The 21,764-nt window shown below is 33.1% G+C and overlaps 1 protein-coding gene across 1 annotated transcript; it reads left to right on the top strand.

The window, feature by feature from the left end:
* The first annotated feature begins 2,318 nt into the window (after positions 1–2,318).
* LOC107606589 (uncharacterized) lies at positions 2,319–15,217 on the top strand. The gene is made up of 20 exons (XM_088494470.1): positions 2,319–2,468; positions 4,606–4,741; positions 4,983–5,082; positions 5,535–5,630; positions 5,940–6,042; positions 6,213–6,232; positions 6,278–6,372; positions 6,484–6,557; positions 6,708–6,788; positions 6,921–7,031; positions 9,168–9,285; positions 9,388–9,585; positions 9,939–10,163; positions 10,544–10,982; positions 11,089–12,017; positions 12,207–12,932; positions 13,105–13,425; positions 13,558–14,195; positions 14,315–14,791; positions 15,026–15,217. Exons 1-20 carry the CDS (start codon positions 2,319–2,321, stop codon positions 15,215–15,217), a joined length of 5,229 nt encoding a protein of 1,742 aa, XP_088350596.1.
* Positions 15,218–21,764: the final 6,547 nt, after the last annotated feature.

Here is a 21,764-nt window from a genome sequence, read left to right as displayed (position 1 = left end):
ATCCATCAGAAAAGATGGAACTACTTTAACAAAGGTGGTTAGCAACTTTACTATAAATACACTAACATCCATCAAGTATAAGGTACGTTCTAATCTACTAAAAACCTGCCTAAAACCTTTGCTAACTTAAGCATTGGAGTCTCTTGCAGGTATCACCCTCCCCCCTCCCCCCCCCCACCTCTTCATGAGGAACTCGGAAAGGCGGCACCTCGGCAACAACAAGTCGGACGCTACCACCAAAAGGATCTGGACCTCACGTTCAGACTCAATTCAACGTTTCAGGTACCCTAGAAACATTGGCGCCATTATCGGGAACCTGGGATTCATCCCTTAATGATGATGGACAACCAGTATGAAGACGGCCATACAGCGTCTGAATTTGAAGCTGAGCCCCAACCAAAGGGCAACGCCCTTATACTACCTCCACCACACCAGATGCATGGTCCTCATGGGGAAGGGACATCGGCAAACCCCTAGTCAAGGTGGGTTCATTCGGAAATCCATCATCCTAAAGAAGAAGAACCCCCGCTAGCAGCCGAGATACTAGGCCTAGGACGTGGCAAGCGAGAACGGCTAGAACAACTTGAGCACGATGCTGAGCGACAGCGAGAGGGAAGTAAGACGACAAAGGGAGTTAGAAGAAAAGCTCCTGAAGTTGAAAACCGACTTTCGAAACCATCGAATAGACTGGGAAGAAAGGCCTTTAGGTGGAGAAGATCCATTCATAGAAGAGATTATGCGGGCCAAAGTTTCCAGAAACTTTAAAACGCCCAACATGGATCCCTATAACAGAACAACCGACCCAAGGCACCACCTCAGTAATTTTAAAAGTCGGATGTATTTAGCTGACGCCTCTGACGCCACCCGCTGCAAAGCCTTCCCGCGACTACTCTAACCAAAGCGGCTATGAAATGGTTTGATAACTTACACCCCAGATCGGTAACCAGCTTCGACGACTTGGCAAGGAAGTTTCTGACAGGATTCTCCAACCAAAAGGACAAAATGAAACACGCATCGAGTCAGCTGAAAGTCAAACAAGAGGTCGGAAAAATTCTCTGGGATTACATGGAGAGGTTTAATAAGAAATACTTGGAGAGTCAAAGCCTGCCCACTGAAACTGTGATCATGGGACTAGTCAATGGCCTCAGAGAGGGACCATTCTCTCATTCCATATAAAAAAGGCACCCAGCCTCACTGAATGAAGCCCAAGAAAGGGTAGAAAAATACATCAACATGGAAAAGAATTTCCGATCAAGGGAACGTTTCCCACGACCAAACCTGCCCTATCAACTTCGAAAAAAGGAAAAAGAACCCAAAAAGAAAGAAAAGAAAAACCAGAGAAGCCACGAAGATACCACAATTGTACTCCCCTTAGAGTCTCTCTGTTGAATGTGTATAGAGAGATATACCACACCGAGAAACTTCTACTTCATCATCCAATCAAACATACGAAGACAAGAAGTCGGACAAAATACTGCAAGTACCATAAACTCCACAGACATTCCACTAATGAATATTACGACCTAAAGAATGTCATAGAAAAATTGGCTAGAGAAGGCTGACTAGACAAGTATCTGATGGACAAGTCGGACGATCTGAGGAAGAGAAGGAGGGAAGGATGAGGAAGGACGATGAGAGTGTCCACCTGAGACTCTCGAGCGACACATACACATGATCCACAGGGGATTTGCTGGAGGACGAATGTCAAAATCATCACGAAAATGGCATCTCAAAGAGGTATACCAAGTCAGGGAGGGGACCAGACTTCCCGACTTGCGTACCATCTCGTTTACTAAAGAAGGTGCCTAAGGAATAACACCTGGGCACGATGACCCCATGGTGATAACAATGATCCTCGCAAACGCTAACCTCTATAGAACCCTAATAGACCAAGGAAGTTCAGCAGATATTCTGTTCAAACCCGTCTTTGAAAAACTCGGACTGAAAGAAAATAACTTAAAGGCCTACCCAGGCAACCTATTCGGACTGGAGGACACGCCAATCCGACCCTTGGGGTATATCTCCTTATACACCGCTTTTGGAAATGGTGCAAGGTTGAAGACGCTAAGCATTGATTACATTGTGGTTGATGTAAACTTGGCGTATAATGCCTTAATAGGTCGGACAACCTTAAACCGACTCACAGCTGTCGTCTCAACACCACTCGAAGTTGGACTACTTGCACCGGCGCGATGGAAAAGAGGGGGCAGAGGCAGTCCCCGTGACGTGATGGAGGACGAACCTGGGTTGCTTGCAACGACACAATGGAGGCGCAACTAGGTTGGGTAGCCTACAATGATAGGTAGGATGAAGGCGCGATGAGGTTGGGTTGCGTGCGACAGTTGGGGAGGCGTGACGAAGTACTGATGCATGCGGCAGTTGCGAACGCACGAAGAAGCCAGAACACGTGCGGTAGTTCGCAAGAGATGGTGGGGGGTTGTGAGGTGCAAGGGTGGGGCGCGGTGTGGGTGCGGAGAAAGAATTTTGTGATTATTGAAGTCAAATTCAAAACAAAGATTATATCTAATTAATTAAAATTTTGATTTTTGAAAATTAATTTAACATTCTTTCTTTAAACCGTTATTTATGTTGTTTAGAATAAATGTTGTTTTCCTACGCTCTCATTAAAAAAAAAATGTTATCTACAAGTAACATTGACTAATGCACCAAGTTTTTTTTAAATAGTTTGTTTAAGGCTCAATCCAAAAACGAGAGTAGAGTTCTTAATTAGTATTTGATTCTCTTTGATATTACCATCAAAGACCAATTACAAATAACAAGTTTCTAACAATCACAACAAATACATTACCAAGCCTAACAACCAAGACATACAAAATTACCTTGATACAAATGAACCAACACATCCATACATAACCCACCTAAACTTTTATTAAATTGAACTTCAATTTGCTGTTCATTCCTGTTTGCATGCCATGCTTCAATAAGTTATGTTTTCATCACCTTCAATGTACCACCGTGTCATGCTTGCCAATGAGCCCATCTTGTACTTTTTGTCTTTGCCAATTGTTCCCAATTTTTTCTTTCTTTGAACTGCACTTCCGTCCTTGCTTTAATACCCACTCAAATTTCTTGCTCGGTTCCGTAGAAACCTCTAATCCTAGAATGCTTCATATTTACCTTCAATGCATTCCAACACACTTTTACCATCAACAATAATCAAGAGCTCCTCTTCAATCACGTTTGCTTCTTCTATCATGAATTGATGCACCGCATTTTCTGATTGTGAGGGAGAGAGAAAGAAAAGGAACGCTAAGAGTTATTATAAGAAAGTTTTATTTCTATCCGATGAAATCTTAATACAAATGGGGAGCCAATTTGCTTACGTGTCGTTACTAGAAATTTTTAGATTTATATTTATAAATTATAAATTATTATTTGCTTAAGTTGTTATTTTCAAATTTTAAATTTGGATTATTTTACATAGGTTGTTATTTTTAAATTTTAAATTGTTTTATTTGTTTGAGTTGTTTTACTTAGGTTGTTATTTTTTAAATTTTACTTAGGTTGTTCTTTTTTATATTATAACACTATTTTTTAAATTTTTGTTAATTCTTTTTAGCATTATTTTTTAAAATTTTAAAATATTTTTTTTTAAATTGCAGCTACATAAATTTTTTTAAAGAAATTTCATACGTTGAGTCTGGGAGTTTATTTACTTACGTGTCGTCACTAGAAATTTTTAGATTTATATTTATAAATTATAAATTATTATTTACTTAAGTTGTTCTTTTCAAATTTTAAGTTTGGGTTGTTTTACATAGGTTGTTATTTTTTAAATTTTAAATTGTTTTATTTGTTTAGGTTGTTTTACTTAAGTTGTTATTTTTTAAATTTTAAATTATTTTATTTAAGTTATTATTTTTTAAATTTTATTTAGATTTTACTTAGGTTGTTCTTTTTTATATTATAACACTTTTTTAAAATATATGTTAATTCTTTTTAGCATTATTTTTTAAAATTTTAAAATATATTTTTTAAAATTGCAGCTACATAAATTTTTTTAAAGAAATTTAGAGTTTTAAAAAAATTTACGTTAATTATTCTTCGATTGTTACGTACTAATATTATTATATTATTATATTATTATAAAGATTTACATTATGTTAGAATTTTTAAATTATTATTTGTTTAGGTTGTTATTTTTAAATTTTAAGTTTAGGTTGTTTTACTTAGTTTGTTATTTTTTAAATTTTAAATTAAAGTCAACCAAATTTAAAAAAATTTAGTTATGATGCAACTATAAAAGTATAAGTTATGAGAGATGTAAAGCACCACAATTTAAAGTACATCAATCCCTTTCTTTACATATATCCAAAATCTCTCTACTTATTTTAATGGCTGGAATTCACAAAATTGCTCACATCAATCCTACAATTGACAATTTGTGTGTACGAGTGATACGGTTATAGACACTACCAAGTTACGGAAATTTTCTATTACCATACTCAATTGAGATGGTTTGGCTCAATGAAGACGTGAGTTTTCTACTAATATTTTTTTATTTTATTTTAAATTTATATTATTTATATTTTAAATTTATTTGTTTATTCCCATCTAATCGTTTTTTTTGTTCATTAATTCTAGGGAGGAAAAATACACGCCTCAGTTAAAAAGGCTTTTGTGTCTCGATTCATAAATTTGCTGGAGGAAGGAATATCTTACCAAATAAGATATTTTGGTGTTGACTCAATAAGGGTTACTTCAAGACTACACATCATGAGTACGTGGTTAATTTAAACCAACGTACTGATGTGCACCAAGAATCGTCGAGTATCCACAATATGGATTTAAGTTTGTGAGTTTTGACACTCTCAATACTCCTGGTATAATTGCACCTATTTAGTTGGTAATTTTATTATTTTAGAAAAAGTATAATTATTTATTTTATTGATAATTTATTCTGCATTTTTTTTTAACAAATTTATTGACAACAATTTTTTTTTTATTTTAAATTATTTCAGATGTTGTTGGATATCTTGCTGGAATTGGGAATAAGAAGACTCTTGAAAAAGATGGCAAATTTACCAAATATACTGTTATTGAATTAGAGATTGATGATGAGTAATTATCTATTTATTTTTATAAATATAAAAATTTGATAATCTCATCTTTTTAAATTATTATTTTAACTTATTTTATTATAAATATTTTTATTAATATTAATAAGTAACAAATGTATCTTAACTAACATTAAGCTTAGTTAAAAAATTTTAGATTGAAAGGCACCGTTTTTAAACGTCTAAGTATTTAAATTTTTTTAAAAAAATCACCTCGGATTGATTTAAAAAAAAAAGATTCAAATTTAAAAAAATAATAATAAAAAGCATTCTTTCCGTGGTTTGTTTATTACGAATTTAAAATAATTAATTAATTATTTATTAATTTTTTTAAATTGTATTTGATATTTTAATTTTATTATTAAATTTTAAATTTTAAAAATATAAAATATATATAATTTGATATTATTTTATTGGTAGTTACTTTTTTAACATTAAACATTCTATTTGATATAGAAAAATAATGGAGTGTGCACTTTTTGACAACTATGCACATGAATTAAATGATTTTCTGGGATCTGGCAATAGAGATGGAGCTGTTGTCGTCTTACAGTTTGTTAGAGTGAAGTTATATAACGGTAATATTTATCCATATTTTTTTAACAATATATTTTTATATGTGAGCTTTTACTTATTGTTTATGTGAATTTTTACTCATTTTGTATTAAAATAAATTTTTCAAAAAAGATTGTTTTACAAAATTTCATGTATGGCACAAAGATGTTCTTCAATCTTGAAGATGCAACTGTCATCCAATTTAAAAATAGGTGGGTATTTTCTTTTTAATTCTTTAGTTTCATACTATGTGTGTGTTATCTAACATAGTTTTTTTTTTTTACTTTATTTATCTAACTTTGTAAGATTTGAAAAATCTAGAGGTAACATCAACAGAATTCCAAATGAGGCTGCATTCTTAAAAATTTATCAAGGCAAAACCATCGAGCAGTTAAAAGAATTAGATACGGTAATTTTCTTTTAAAAAAAAAAATTGAGAAATAAATAATTGAAATTCGTTGTACATAGATTATTTTGTTTATTTATCTTATTTATTTAAAAACTCACCAAATTTAGGAAATTTAAATCATTATGTTTTTTTTTTCAAAATTCTATTTGTGTTGTCTTGGACTCAATAAGGGTTACTTCAAGACTACACGGTATGAGTACGTGGTTAATTTAAATTAACTTACTGATGTGCACAGACTTCCAGAATCGTCGAGTATCCCACGATATGGATTTAAGTTTGTGAGTTTTGGCACTCTCAATACTCATGGGTATGATTGCACCTATTTAGTTGGTAAGTTTATTATTTTAGAAAAAGTATAATTATTTATTTTATTGATAATTTATTCTGCGTTTTTTTTAACAAATTTATTGACAACAATTTTTTTATTTTAAATCATTTCAGATGTTGTTGGATATCTTGCTGGAATTGGGAATGAGAAGACTCTTGAAAAGGATGGCAAATCTACCAAATATACTGTTATCGAATTAGATATTGATGATGGGTAATTATCTATTTATTTTTATAAATATAAATATTTTTATTAAAAATTAATTTATTTTTTGCTTCGTTGGTCATTAGTAGTATCTAATTTATAATTAATAATTAATAATTAATTATAATTTTAGGATGTTAACTATACCGGTGGTTTGCTTCCAATTTCAAAGACATCCTCAATCATTGAAGGGGAGAAAGTAGAAGGTGCTAAGGTATTTGTTCAAAAAATAAATTTTTTTGTTTGTTCTCTCAAAATTAGATCTTAATTTTATTCAAAAAAATATTAGTGAGATAAAATCAAAGGTTAGAAAGAAGTCTTTAATTTAACGTGGTATTTTGTACAGAATTTGTTGCTTGAATTCTCCAATGAAGTTGCTGTCAATGATGAATCCGAATTGTTGGAAAATGCTATTACACCAACTAAGCGATTATCCTCGGAGTCGGAAGAATCGAAGGTAGAAGGAGATACCTCAACTTCCAAGAAGATCAAGATTGAGAAAGAAACTTGAGAATTTGGATGCACATGTTTTGGAATCCCTTTTAGAGTCTATCTAATAGAATAATGTCAAGCATATGTTTGTTTTGGTGTAAACATTGTCTTTTCTTGAGTTGTTATTTTTCTTTTGGTTCTTTTCGATTTTTATGTTTGGAATTTAGAATTTTTTTAAATATAAATTAAAGTTATTTGATTATTACTTGTAGTTTTATTTTTAATTTGATTTTCACCGTTGATATTCTGATAATATCTAATTTAATATTTAATGTCATAAAGTTATAAATTTTTTCTTTAAATTATTGTTGATACAATTAAGTTAGTTATTAATTTTTAATGTGTATTTATTTTTTAAAAAAATATCTAATTATAATTTTTAATTAAAGTATTATGCTTAGAATTTTAAATTTAAATTCAAATATATTTTTTTTTTGAATTTTTACGTCAGCAATTTGAGAATATTTTTTAAGAATTTATATAATTTATAAGCTATTATGCTAATTACAAAGGATTATAATAAAGTAAATAGAATTACCAGTCTTATTAAGATGTGAGGTTATTTATACTATTTAAAAAAAATGTAATACTGTTTAAATTTTAGAAAAGGTATAATAAAGTTAATACTATTTATGATGACACTAAAAAAAATCATTTTTAAATTAACAAATTTCTATATTCCTAATAGACAACGAACGTTTGATTAGAAAATTTTATTTAAAATTTAAAATTTATACTATCTAATTAGGAAATTCTATTTAAAAATTTAAAATTTGAATTTCTAATACTAATTTCTAATTAAGTAAGTTCTTAACCATTTCGATTTTTAAATTTAAATTTTTTTATTTGCCATATTTATAAATTTTTATTATTATCTTTTAGATTATCTCTCCACAATAGAAGTACTTTCATCTTTTTCTCTCTTTTTAAATATTTTTTTCTAAATTTACGTAATTTATAAGGTTATTAATTTTTAGATTATATTTAATTTTATTATTTTTATCGATAAATAATATGATTGATACTATTTATGACGAAACTAATAAAAATTATTTGTAAATTAACAAATTTCAATATTCTTAATAAACAACAAACGTTTAATTAAAAAAATTTATTTAAAAATTTTAAATTTGCACTAGCTAATTAGGAAACTCTATTTAAAAATTTGAAATTTAAATTTTTTTTATTTGTCACATTTATAAATTTTTTCTGTTTACTTCGTTTACATTGTTATTTTTTAGATTATCTCAGCACAACAATAGAGGTACTTTCATCTTTTTCTCTCTTTTTACTTATAAGTTATTCATTTTCAATCTCTTTATTTAAGGAAATGAAAAAAAAATTTTTAACTGTAAGTTGAATTTATTGATCGTGAGATTAAACTTATATTTATTTGAAAAAAGATACTTTTGAAAAAAAATATATTATTTTCCGTAAAATATATTTACGTAACTGAATAAATGAGAATAAAAAGAAAATTAAAGCAGCCAATGAAAATAAAATCTATGCGATTTTACATAGACATAAGAAGACACCAATTTCATATTCAGCATTTTAGAGAGCCACAAAATACATGTTTTTAATAGGTGTTTGTGTATGACCATGTCTTTCATCATTTTTGTCTCAGTAAATAAACACCATACATGTACTCCTATGTACTCCCGTGTCTATGTTTTGATGGATATGTATACCAAAAACAAACGCTGCCATATGTGTACTCTTGTGTACTTTATTTTTTTTAATAATATAAAAAAATTGATAATAAAAATGTATTAGGTATAATGTATATATATTTTTAATTGGTTAAAAAAATTTATTTATTTGGTATTTTCAGGTATATATTGAAAGATGCAAGAAGTCTAAGGAGAAGCAAGATTGAAGAGAAAATTGATATTAAAAGACAAAGAAAATACAAAGCGGACCACAATTCAAGGTAGACTTCATACAAAAAATAACTAACATGTCATGAGTATTTTGGCCGAATAAAAGTCTATAAAATACAATATTTTCTATATATTATTTAGCTATTGACAAGTAATAAATTATTAATTTACATTGTTTTCGTAATATGTTACTAAATTTGTTTATGAAAAAATTACAGGAAATTCGAGTGATGGTTCCAATGATGTGCATTTTTAATCGGTGTTGTCGAACATTACAAATAGCATCAATACAGGTTAATTTTTGGATGATTTTTTTTGGAACTTACTTATGTGAATGTACATGTACTTTATATATTTTGATTTTTCTACTATTTATTTAATTATAAACTTTAACAGAAAATATGTTCAAAAAACTAATATCTCAAGTTATCTTATTAGATAATAACCCAACACCATATCGATCAAGGTCTCCAACTACTAATCTACACTCTGTAAGTGAAAAAGAACGATGTTCCAATATTAGTGATATTAGTAATTCAGGTATCACACGCGAAGCACATGATAGCCCATGTCATCAGACAAGTCAACAACAGCTTCAACAAACATCAAACAATATCGACCAGTTGCAAAGTCAGCGTATGTTAATATATGCTTTTATTACTTAAAGACTAAACATTTAACTTTTCAATTGGTCTATTAAAAACAATTTTTGGTATATGCTAAATAATTATTATAGATTCATTGGAGTACTCAAATCGAATTAGATTGCAAAGGGATGCAAGACTGAATAGGAAGACTATACTACTTTAAAAGAGACATGGTAAGATAAGCATGATAGATTGTAATTATCACAAAGCTAAAATTTTACTTCTTTTATCTTTAATACTACTTTCATAATATATATTCATAACTCAGCTTATTCAAATATATATTCATTTTTCTTTTTTTATAATATAAAGTGCTTGATTTATTATCTCTAATGATTACAGGAGCAAGTACATCTAATTCAAATTTAGATACTAAAGAATTAGAAGAAGTGTGCATAGCTGAAAAAGGAAGACACCTGAGACAAAAAAAAATATTCTTGAAGAAATTGGCTATAAATCTTTCAAAAATTTTTGAAGAAGTTGAGGATATTACTGAAAACACGACTATATTAGATGATTCTGTGCAAATTGAATACCCAGCCATATTTGATGTTGCTGAGAATACAGGTAATCTAAGAAGTAGCAATATCAGCACTTTATTATTTACTATTGTTATGCTTTTTATAAACAAAAAATTATCGTTTAGTGTTCAAGTTTTTAAAATTCAAACTAAGATATGGTTATATATTATAATTTTTGTATTTGAACATTGATATATTGTAATTCTTATTGTTTGATTAGCGTGCATGTAAAACTTAAACCTTGAGGTTGGCACAATGAAATTGTATTATATGATCTCATCTTTTTAATCTATAAATTGCAGTCTTCGATAATCTTTTATAAATATTATTTTTATACTTAACATAGTGAAAGAAAGATATATTTTTATATAAAGTATTTTTTGCAGATATAACTGAAACATAATTTATTATCTTGGTGATTATTAGATGTGATAGATATTGGTGACCCAGAATTTTTTTGTCGGCATTGCGACGCCATGATGTGGTATAAGGAGAGATCAGAGAAGTCCAAAACAGGATCCAATATTGAGTTCTCAATATGTTGTATGCGAGAGAAGGTACAACTGCCGTTTTTGCAACGTCCACCTCAGCTCTTGCAAGGTTTAATATCTGGAGCAGACCAGAGAAGCAAACACTTTAAGGATAATATAAGAACTTATAATAGCATGTTTTACTTCACGTCTCTCAGAGGTAAAATAGAGACCTCTATCAATGATGGGACAGGTCCTCCCCAGTTCATTGTGAGTGGACAAAACTACCACAGAATTGGAAGCTTGGTGCCAATTGAGGGACAAAAACCAAAATTTGCGCAGTTATATATTTATGATACAGAAAATGAGGTCTCAAACAAGATAGAGATTTTCAGGTTTGTATCATGCATTCCAAACTGATTAAAAATTTATTTAGGTAGTTCGTACTTTAATTTTGGTTAATTATGAATACTAATATTTTTCAATTGATGTTTTATACAGTTCAAGAACAAACAACAACAACATTGACCAGTCCTTAGTTCTAGATCTCAAGGACATGATCGATCAACATAATGTTCTTGCTCACACATTTAGGATAGTGAGAAACTACCTGAATCAAGGAGATATCGCAAATATAAGGCTACGGTTGTACCGAAAAAGATCAAAGGACGCAAGAGTCTACAATTTACCATCTTCTAACGAGGCCGTAGCTCTAATAGTAGGAGATTTTGATTCTGGAGATGCAGGGCGTGATATTATAGTTCAATTAAAGTCCGGATATCTGCAAAGGATTCATGAGACACACACCGCATTTATTCCTCTTCAGTACCCTGTGATGTTTCCTTACGGTGAAGATGGCTACCAAGAAGACATTCCTTTGCGAGAATCCCATAGGGCTGATGAAAATAGAAAGAGACAGCGTGTGAGTTTAAGGGAGTTCATAACATTTAGAATACAAGAGAGAAAGGTTGAGTATGCAACCATTGTCAATGGTAGAAGATTATTTCAGCAGTTCTTGGTTGATTGCTTTTCTATGATTGAAGCACAATGGTTGACCTACTATCGAAACAACCAAACCAAGGTGAGGAGTGATATATACAAAGGGATTCAAGATGCAGTTGTTAGGGGTGAGACACGTGCTTCTAAAGCAGGTAAACATATCATCTTACCTGCGTCCTTCACTGGTGGCATGAGATACATGTTTAATAATTGTCAAGATGCTATGGCAATTTGTAAGAAATATGGATATCCAGACCTCTTCATCACAATGACATGTAACTCAAGTTGGCAAGAGATTGGCAGGGTTAACAATCCAAGGAACTTAAAGGTTGAAGACCGGCCGGATATATCGTGTAGAGTATTCAAAATTAAGCTTGACATGATAATCTCGGACCTTATGCAAGGAATTCCATTTGGAGTGCTAGATGCAGGTATTGCTCATCATCCAACCTTATTTTTAGAGAAATATTCCTTTAGATTGTTATAAAATAAATGGCAAAATATTTTCTTACTTAACATATTGTTGATTTTTTATTATCACCCTTAATTTATCAAAACACATACATAAAATAGATAGTTTAAATATAACATATAATTTTTTTTTGTCTTTTTGGTATAAGGGATGTATACGGTGGAATTTCAAAAAAGAGGTCTACCACATGCTCACACACTTTTATGGTTAAATGGAGACCATAAGATAACAACGACAACTCAAATTGATCAGTTAATATCTTCAGAGTTTCCAGATCCTGTTCAGCACCCAAAATTATTTAGAGCTGTATCTACATATATGATTCATGGACCATGTGGTAGAGCATTCTCAAAATCTCCCTGCATGAAAGATAGGTACTGCACCAAATATTATCCCAAGACATTCAGTAAAACCACAGTTATCGATGATAGTGGATACCCATCATATAGAAGACGAGACACAGGGGTGGTTACTGAGAAGAAGGGAGTCCATATGGATAATAGGAATGTGGTTCCATACAATGCATATCTGCTGATGTCTTATCAAGCGTATGTTAATGTAGAGTACTGCAACAAGTCGAATGCTATCAAATATTTGTTCAAGTACGTGAATAAAGGTCCAGACAGGGTAGCAGTTGGAGTTACAAAGGAAGCTTCCAATGGAGAGGATGCTCAGGTTATTGATGAGATCAAACAATTTTATGATTGCAGATATTTGTCTGCATGTGAGGCTGTGTGGAGAACCTTAGCGTATGATATTCATCAAAGGTGGCCTTCAGTGATGAGATTAACCTTTCATTTGTCTGGAGAGCAAAATATCATCTTTAAAGATGATGACGATCTTGAAGAAATTGTGGAAGAAGAGGAAGGAAAATGTACAATGTTCTTAGCATGGATGGAGGCCAATAAAAAAATTTGAAGCAGGTCAAACTTTGACGTATGCTGAGTTTCCAAATCAATTTGTTTATGATAGAGAATCAAGGGAATGGCATCCACGCAAAAGAGGGTATTCTATCGGGATGTTAAATTATGTTCCACCAGGTACAGGTGATATTTATTATATGAGAATTTTGTTAGCTGTTCAGAGAGGTTGCACAACATATGAGTCTATTAGGACAGTTAATGGAATTATATATTCTAGCTTTCAAGATGCTTGCTATTCCATGGGACTACTGTGCGATGATAGGGAATTCATTGCAGCTATTAATGAGGTAGCTGAACTTGCATATGGTCATCAATTGAGAAAATTATTTGCGATGCTACTGATATCTAATAGCATTAGCAACCCAGAGCGTGTTTGGAATGCAACTTGGACATTATTAGCTGATGGAATACTATATGAGAGGAGAAAAGCTTTGAAAAATCAAGGTATTTTACTATGTCTTTTTTTATATCAAGATTGTATTCTCTTATTATCTTTATTTTTATTAATAATATTAATAGTTTTATTTTAGAATTACTTATTAAATATTTTATAAAACCACTATGTGCTTTTTTTAGGACTAAACATGACTGATGACGAATTGAAAAACCTCTGCCTTATTGAGATTGAGAAGATACTCAACACCAATGCGAGATCTTTAAGAGACTATCAATCAATGCCATATCCTGAGATGTCTCATATTCGCCTTTTTCAGAATATGCTAATAGAGGAGGAGTTAGCATATGACACAAATGACTTGATTCATACAAACTTATATACAGAACAAAAGATGACTCATGAGCAAATGTTAGTATTTGATGAGATACTCAATGCTGTTATTACAGACTCTGGAGGTTTTTACTTCGTTTATGGGCATGGTGGGTGTGGTAAGACATTTATTTGGAATGGACTTTCTTCTGCTATTCGGTCTAGAGAAAAAATTGTTTTAAATGTCGCATCCAGTGGAATTGCTTCTTTACTCCTACCTGGTGGCAGAACGGCTCATTCTAGATTTTCAATACCCATTACAATTACTGATGAATCTACTTGCAACATCAAGCATGGCAATTTGAAGGCTGAGCTGCTCATCCAAAGTAGCTTAATAATTTGGGATGAAGCTCCAATGCTCAATAAAATGTGCTTTGAAGCACTTGATCAGACGCTCAGGGATCTTATGTCAGTTACGATCAACATAAGACACATCAACCATTTGGTGGTAAGGTTGTTGTTCTAGGAGGTGATTTCAGACAGATACTTCCGGTGATTCCGAAAGGAAGTAGACACGATATATTGGCATCCGCTATTAACTCATCCCATCTGTGATCATTTTGTAAGGTTCTGAAACAGCATACGAATATGAGGCTTCTAATGTCTTCTTCGGATCAAGATGAAGGTGAAATGAAGAGATTTTCTAATTGGATACTTGATGTTGGAAATGGAAATATTGGCTCTCTTGTTGGTGATGAATCAGAAGTTGAAATTCCAAATGATTTATTGATTACAACTACTGATGACCCTCTCTCTCATTTGGTAGACTTTGCATACCCAAATTTGTTGCAAAACATGTCAGATTACAGGTATTTTCAGAGTAGGGCAATTCTCGCACCCACGCTTGAGAGTGTCGAGAAGGTAAACGATTTTGTCTTGACAATCTTTTCAGGGATGGAAAAGGAGTATTTGAGCTCTGACACAACATGTCAAGCTGATCAGAATGAAGATGTACAACAAGAGTGGTTCACACCAGAGTTCCTAAATGACATCAAATGTTCGGGACTACCCAATCACAAGTTGACTTTGAAGCCAGGAGTCGCTGTAATGCTACTGCGAAACATAGACTAGACTTCAGGTTTATGCAACGGGACAAGATTAATAGTTAATGAACTTGGCAGCAACGTAATTGGAGCGACGGTAGTGACCGGTAGAAATATTGGAGATAAAGTGTACATTCCAAGAATGAACTTGATCCCTTCAAATTCAGGATTGCCATTTAAGTTCCAACGGAGACAATTTCTATTGATAGTATGCTTTGCAATGACCATTAACAAGAGTCAGGGTCAATCATTATCACATGTAGGGCTTTATTTGCCAAAATCAGTGTTCACCCATGGACAACTTTATGTTGCTTTGTCAAGAGTTAAGAGTCGCAGTGGCCTCAGGGTTTTAATTCTAGACGAAGACGGCAATCCAAAGTCATCAACAACAAATGTCGTGTTCAAAGAGGTTCTTAATAATATTTAGGTAAGAATAATATTATTTTTATTTTAATAGCATGTTATGATTTACACTTTTGTATAAATATTTACTATATATATAACTAATTTATCTATAACTCTGTTTTCAGATTTGAGATGAAATGTGTAACAAGAAGCACAACATCAAATGCCAATTGCTTTTCTAATGAAGTTAGTAAGATATTAGGTTGTCGATAAATTTTTATTAGCCTTTTGATATAAAATTTAGTGTAAAATTGACATGCTATTATTACAGTTATATATATATATATATATATATATATATATATATATATATATATATATATATATATTCTTATTTTTTTCATGTCTCCCTCCTTATGGTTCAAGAATATTATAGACTTTAAACTCTTCTATTTGCTTTTTTATTTTGAATAAAGATAAAACAGCATGTTCTACATTTATTATATAATGACAATGATCGTGTTATACTAAACTCAAAAAATTTATAATTATAAAATATTATTTTTAATTTAACATGTCAAATTTAAATATAAGCCCGTGCATCACACGGGTTTAATACTAGTTATAGCATATAACCACTATATAAACGTTTGTAGAATTTCAATTCGATCATCATCAACAATAACAACTACATTCACATCTTCTTTTCATATTATTATTATTATTATTTTATTTTATTTCCTTTTCTCTTTAGTAATTATATAGCGGGTGCATTATTGTGAGTAGTGTTCAATTTCATATTACTTTGTAGCTATTAGAAGTTAAAATTCCACTGCAGACTCAACAATTGGTATCAAGAGCCAACGTTATATTATTCATTATTTGAGTGGTAAAATTCAATTTTGAATATAATGGCTTCTACTAGTAGTAATGTCAAAGTAGGCAAATATGAAATCGAGAAGTTCAATGGGAAAAATGATTTTTCCTATTGGAGGATGCAGATGAAAAATCTGCTTATATCACAAAAATTGCACAAGGCACTGGCAGGAAAAGAGAAAAAGCCGGAGGAAATGAAAGATGAGGATTGGAAAGAATTAGATCTTGAGGCGCAGGCTGCAATAATCTTATGCCTTGAGAGGGATGTTGCTTTTTTGGTAAATGAAGAAGCAACTGCAGCAGGCGTTTGGTTAAAGTTAGAGAGTAACTTCATGACGAAGACTCTAACTAATAGGATCTACTTAAAATTCAAATTGTATACATGCAAGATGGAGGAAGGCACCTCAATCCGAGAATATATCAATAAGTTTGACAGGATCATATCAAACTTAAAGGATATAGATGTGAAGGTTGATGATGAAGACCAAGCACTCATATTGTTACTTTCATTACCGAAGTCCTATGAAAATCTGGTGCAGACATTGATGTTGGTGGGTGACACTCTGACCATGGATGAGACGAGGGCATCACTTTTAGCGGATGATCGACGTAAGATTGCTACAAGTGTAATGTCATCTTCAAATGGAAGGAGTATAATGATCAAGCACAAGGATTGTTCGCGACTAGAGGAAGGACTAATGAAAGAGGAAAATGTAATAAGCGTGGAAAGTCTAGGCCAAAATCTAGACCTCACGCGGAGAGAACATGCTTTAAATGTGGTGAGGCTGGACATTTCAAAGCAAATTGTCCAAATAAAAAGATAACTTTCAAGAAATAGAACAACGACAACCCAAAAGAAAAGCAAGAAGCAAGCTACGTCTCAAATGATAAGGAAGATTGTTACTCTGTGACAGAACAATCTTATGAAATCTTCGATAAGTGGATTCTTGATTTAGGAGCCTCTTGACAAACCCCAATTTGACGGTTTGTTTGGTATTGATTTTTGGGGATTTTATCACCTTTTACCCATATTTATTCAAGAAATAGCATGGTTTTGTATATTCTCCTTTAATTGTGCTTGAATGTGAAAACATGCTTTTTAGGACTCAAAATAGCTAAATTTAATTCACCTTGATTCTATTAGATACCTTGATATGTTTGTTAAGTGATTTAAGGTTTAGGAGGCAAAGATTGGATCAAGGGAATGAAGAAAGAAAGCATGAAAAGTTGGAGAACTCATGAAGAAATGGAGGAACCGGAAAGCTGTCAAGCCGACCTCTTCGCACTTAATCGGCCATAACTTGAGCTACAGAGGTCCAAATGATGCGGTTCCAGTTGGGTTGGAAAGCTAACATCCGGGGCTTCGAAACGATATAAGATTTGCTATGGTTGAACCACGTATGGTGGCGCGAACGCGCAAAGTACGCGCACGCGCCGTTGCTGCCACCTGGTTCACTTAAAGCAAAACGTGGCCAGCGATTTTAGAAGCCTTGTGGGCCCAATCCAACTCATTTCTGATGCTATTTAAGCCAAGAATTGAAGAGGGATCAATATACTTTAATCATTAGTCATAGTTTAGTAGTTAGAAGTAGTTTCTAGAGAGAGAAGCTCTCACTTCTCTCTAGAATTAGGATTAGGATTAGGTTTAGTTCTTAGATTTAGATTTTAATTCATCTTCTTCTACTTCTACACCTCAATTACTTGTTGTTACATTCATTCTTCTTCCATTCTTTTATTGTAATTTCCTTTATGTTGTTCTTATACTTTGTTGTAGATCTACTATTGTTCCTTCCATTTTCTTTCAATTCAATAAGAGGTAATTCATAATAATTGTTCTTCTTTGCTTTTCTATTGTTGATCTCTTGCCTTTGTAGTTAGATCTCTCTTTAATTCTTGCAATTTATGTTGTTTACTTTTATTGCCTTTTATGTGTTTGTTGAAATGCCTCTTCTAGATATAGTATAGATTTTGTTCCTCTTGGCCTAGGTAGAGTAATTAGTGACACTTGAGTTATCTAATTCCTTTGTTGATTGATAATTGGAGAGATCGCTAATTGGTTTGGAGTGCACTAAAGCTAGTCTTTCCTTGGGAGTTGGCTAGGACTTGTGGCTCAAGTCAATTCATCCACTTGACTTTCCTTTAATTAGTAAGGGTTAACTAAGTGGTAGCAATGAACAATTCTCATCACAATTGAGAAGGATAACTAGGATAGGACTTCTAATTTTCATACCTTACCAAGAGCCTTTTATAGTTGTTAGTTTATTTTCATTGCCATTTACTTTTCATGCTTCTTATCCAAAACCCCAAAATAACTCATAACCAATAACAAGACACTTTATTGTAATTCCTAGGGAGAACGACCCGAGGTTCGAATACTTCGGTTTATAAATTTAGGGGTTTGTTACTTGTGACAAACAACTTTTTGCATGAAAGGATTATTGTTTGGTTTAGGAACTATACTTGCAACGAGAATTCATTTGTGAAATTCTAAACCATCAAAAATCCAATCGTCACCTCTCACCATATGTGTCCAAATAGGAAGTGGTTTACTACCTATGAAAGCATAAATGGTGGCACAGTTTTAATGGGCAATGATCATGCTTGTAAAACTGTGGGGTTGGGTACTGTAAGAATCAAGATGCATAATGGTGTCGTAAGAACCTTAAAGGATGTGAGACATATTCCAGACTTGCGGAAAAATCTGATCTCCATAAGTTTGTTGGAGAAAAATGGTTGCAAAATAGTTGCGAAAAATGGGGTACTGAAAGTTGTTCGTGGTTCTTTGGTAGTGATGAAAGGAGTTCGTCACGGTAATCTTTATTCTCTTTTGGGGACAACGGTTATAGGTGAGTTAGCAGTTGGAATCGGTGGAAGTAGAGATCAAACAGATTGCACGAGAATATGGCACATGCGGCTTGGACATATGTCAGAGAAAGGTCTATCATTGCTTTGTGGACAAGGTTTGCTGAAGAATATGAAGAAACCACAAATGGAATTTTGTGAGCATTGTGTGTATGGAAAGGCACATAGGGTGAAGTTTTCTACAAACAAGCATAAAAGCAGAGGGTTGTTGGACTACGTGCATACTGATGTTTGGGGCCCGGCTAAAGTTACTTCCAAAGGTGGTTCCAGGTATTTTGTTACTTTTGTTGATGATTATTCCATGTATGTTTGGATTTACTTCCTCAAACATAAGAATGAGGTATTCGATACTTTTAAGCGATGGAGAGCAATGGTTGAAAACCGAACAGGTAGGAAGCTGAAAACTCTATGATCTGATAATGGCACAGAGTACACGGATGGGGCTTTCAAGGAGTTCTGTGACCGAGAAGGCATTACAAGACACTGGACAGTTAGAGAAACACCACAACAGAATGGAGTCGCCAAACGACTGAATCGTATGCTACTTGAGAAGGCAAGGTGTATGCGCTCTAATTCCGGGTTAGGCAGAGAATGGTGGGCAGAATCGGTTGCTACAGCTTGATACATAGTGAGTCGATCCCCACATTCTTCTCTAGATGGAGACACACCTTATATGGTGTGGTCAGGGGAACATGCAGATTATGAGAAACTCAGAGTCTTTGGATGCACAACCTATTATCATGTCAAAGATAATAAGCTTGATGATAGAGCTAAGAAGGAAATCTTTTTGGGGTATCCAAGAGGGGTTCAAGGCTATCACCTTTGGAGTGTAAATGATTCTAAGTTTGTAATTAGCAGGGATGTTACCTTTGATGAACGATCTATGGTAGCTTTGTCTAAAGATGTGGTACCAGATGATGGTGATGTTGGAAAAACTTCAAATACTCAAGTGGTGGAGATAGAGTCTAAATACCAACAAATAGACTCTAATAATGTTCAGGTGGAGCATCCTAATGCTACTCGAGATGATGCAGAGGATGAACTTGATCATGAGGAAATTCAGCGAGAAAATGCACATGCATTACAACAGCAGCAGCAGGATTCTTTGGCATCTACTAGGCCAAAGAGGAATTATAAATTTGTTCAGAAGTTTAGGTCAGACAAGCCTTTGAGACATTATGGGCAGCTAAACTTGGTAGATTATGCACTCTCAGTGGAGGATGATGAGCCGGTCACCTTCAAACATGCTATCAAAGACAAAGATAGAGAGAGTTGGTTGGTCGCTATGGAAGAAGAGATGCAATCTCTTCATAAGAACAAGACATGGGATGTGGTCCCATTGCTCGTGGGAAAGACTGCAATTGGTTGTAAGTGGGTGTATAAAAGAAAAGAAGATCCTACTAAGTCAGATGGTACAAGATTCAAAACTAGGTTAGTAGCAAAGGGATTTGCACAGAAAGAAGGTGTTGATTATAATGAGATATTTTCTCCAGTGGTGAAACACACTTCCATATGGGTGCTTTTAAGTCTTGTCGCTCATGGTGATCTTGAGTTGGAACAACTAGACGTGAAGACTGTATTCTTGCACGGTGACTTAGAAGAAGAAATCTACATGTATCAACCTGAGGGTTTCAAGGTTGAGGGTAAAGAAAGTCAGGTATGTCGCTTGAGGAAATCGCTATATGGATTGAAACAATCTCCTCGGCAATGGTATAAGCGATTTGACTCCTTTATGTTAAAACAAGGTTTTTCCATAAGTAATTATGATTGTTGTGTATACATTCGTAAGCTTCCTGGAGGTGATTATATCTATCTTCTATTGTATGTAGATGACATGCTTATTGCCTCTAAGAGCAATGTAGAGATAGATATGTTAAAGGTTCAACTTGGTAAAGAATTTGAAACAAAAGACTTGGGTGCTGCACGAAAAATATTAGGCATGGAAATTAAAAGGGAGAGATCAAGCCAAAAATTGTTCTTGAGTCAAAGAAGATACATTAAGCGCGTCATTGAAAGATTTGAAATGAAAAATGCTAAATCGGTGGTAACGCCGTTGGCTCCACATTTTAGGCTCTCTGGTAAACAATCTCCCACAACACCAGAGGATAAGGCTTACATGGAAAATGTACCTTATGCTAGTGTAGTCGGTAGCCTAATGTATGCTATGGTATGTACACGCCCAGATATTTCACAGGCAGTAAGTGTTGTTAGCAGGTTCATGGCAAACCTGGGTAAGGCACACTGGGAAGCAGTTAAGTGGATATTAAGATACTTGAAGGGCACCATTGACACATGTTTATGTTTTAGTGAAAAATCATGTCAAATAAGTGGCTTTGTTGATTCTGATTATGTTGGTGATCTAGATAGAAGACGTTCTATGACTGGTTATGTATATCAAATACAAGGTGCTCCAGTTAGTTGGTGATCGATGTTACAAGCTACAGTGACACTATCTACTACAGAAGCTGAGTACATGGCAGTAGCAGAAGGGGGTGAAAGAAGCATTGTGGCTAAGAGGTCTTCTAGATGATTTGGGGTTGAAGCAAGATTGCGTGGATCTGAATTGTGATAGTCAAAGTGCAATTCATTTGGCTAAAAATCAGGTTCATCATGCTCGTACCAAGCATATTGATGTTAGATATCACTTTGTGCGTGATGTTATGGAGAAAAGTGACATTTCTCTTGTAAAAATACACACGGATGAAAATGCCGCTGACATGTTGACTAAAGTGGTGTCAGGAAGCAAGTTCCAACACTGTTTGAAATTGCTCAATATTGTTCCATGTTAGGCAGTCATTGTCAAATGATGCAACCGAATACGAATACCATTCTTTGATCGTCCAAAATTTGCGTAGATTTTAAATTGTGAACGAGGTGGAGAATTGTGAGGG

The sequence above is a fragment of the Arachis ipaensis genome, chromosome B7, assembly GCF_059453495.1.
Source record: "Arachis ipaensis isolate K30076 ecotype BB chromosome B7, ASM5945349v1, whole genome shotgun sequence".
NCBI classification, from domain to species: Eukaryota; Viridiplantae; Streptophyta; class Magnoliopsida; order Fabales; family Fabaceae; genus Arachis; species Arachis ipaensis.
Note: the sequence above shows the minus strand (reverse complement) of the source record. Positions and strands in the feature narration are given on the sequence as shown.

Coding starts and splice junctions, on each gene's coding strand:
- LOC107606589 (XM_088494470.1), top strand. CDS start 2,319: ATGAGGTTGGGTTGCGTGCGACAGTTGGGGAGGCGTGACGAAGTACTG. Junction 6,558..6,707: donor GCAAATCTACCAAATATACT/GTTATCGAATTA, acceptor TTATAATTTTAG/GATGTTAACTATACCGGTGG. Junction 6,789..6,920: donor AGAAAGTAGAAGGTGCTAAG/GTATTTGTTCAA, acceptor TATTTTGTACAG/AATTTGTTGCTTGAATTCTC.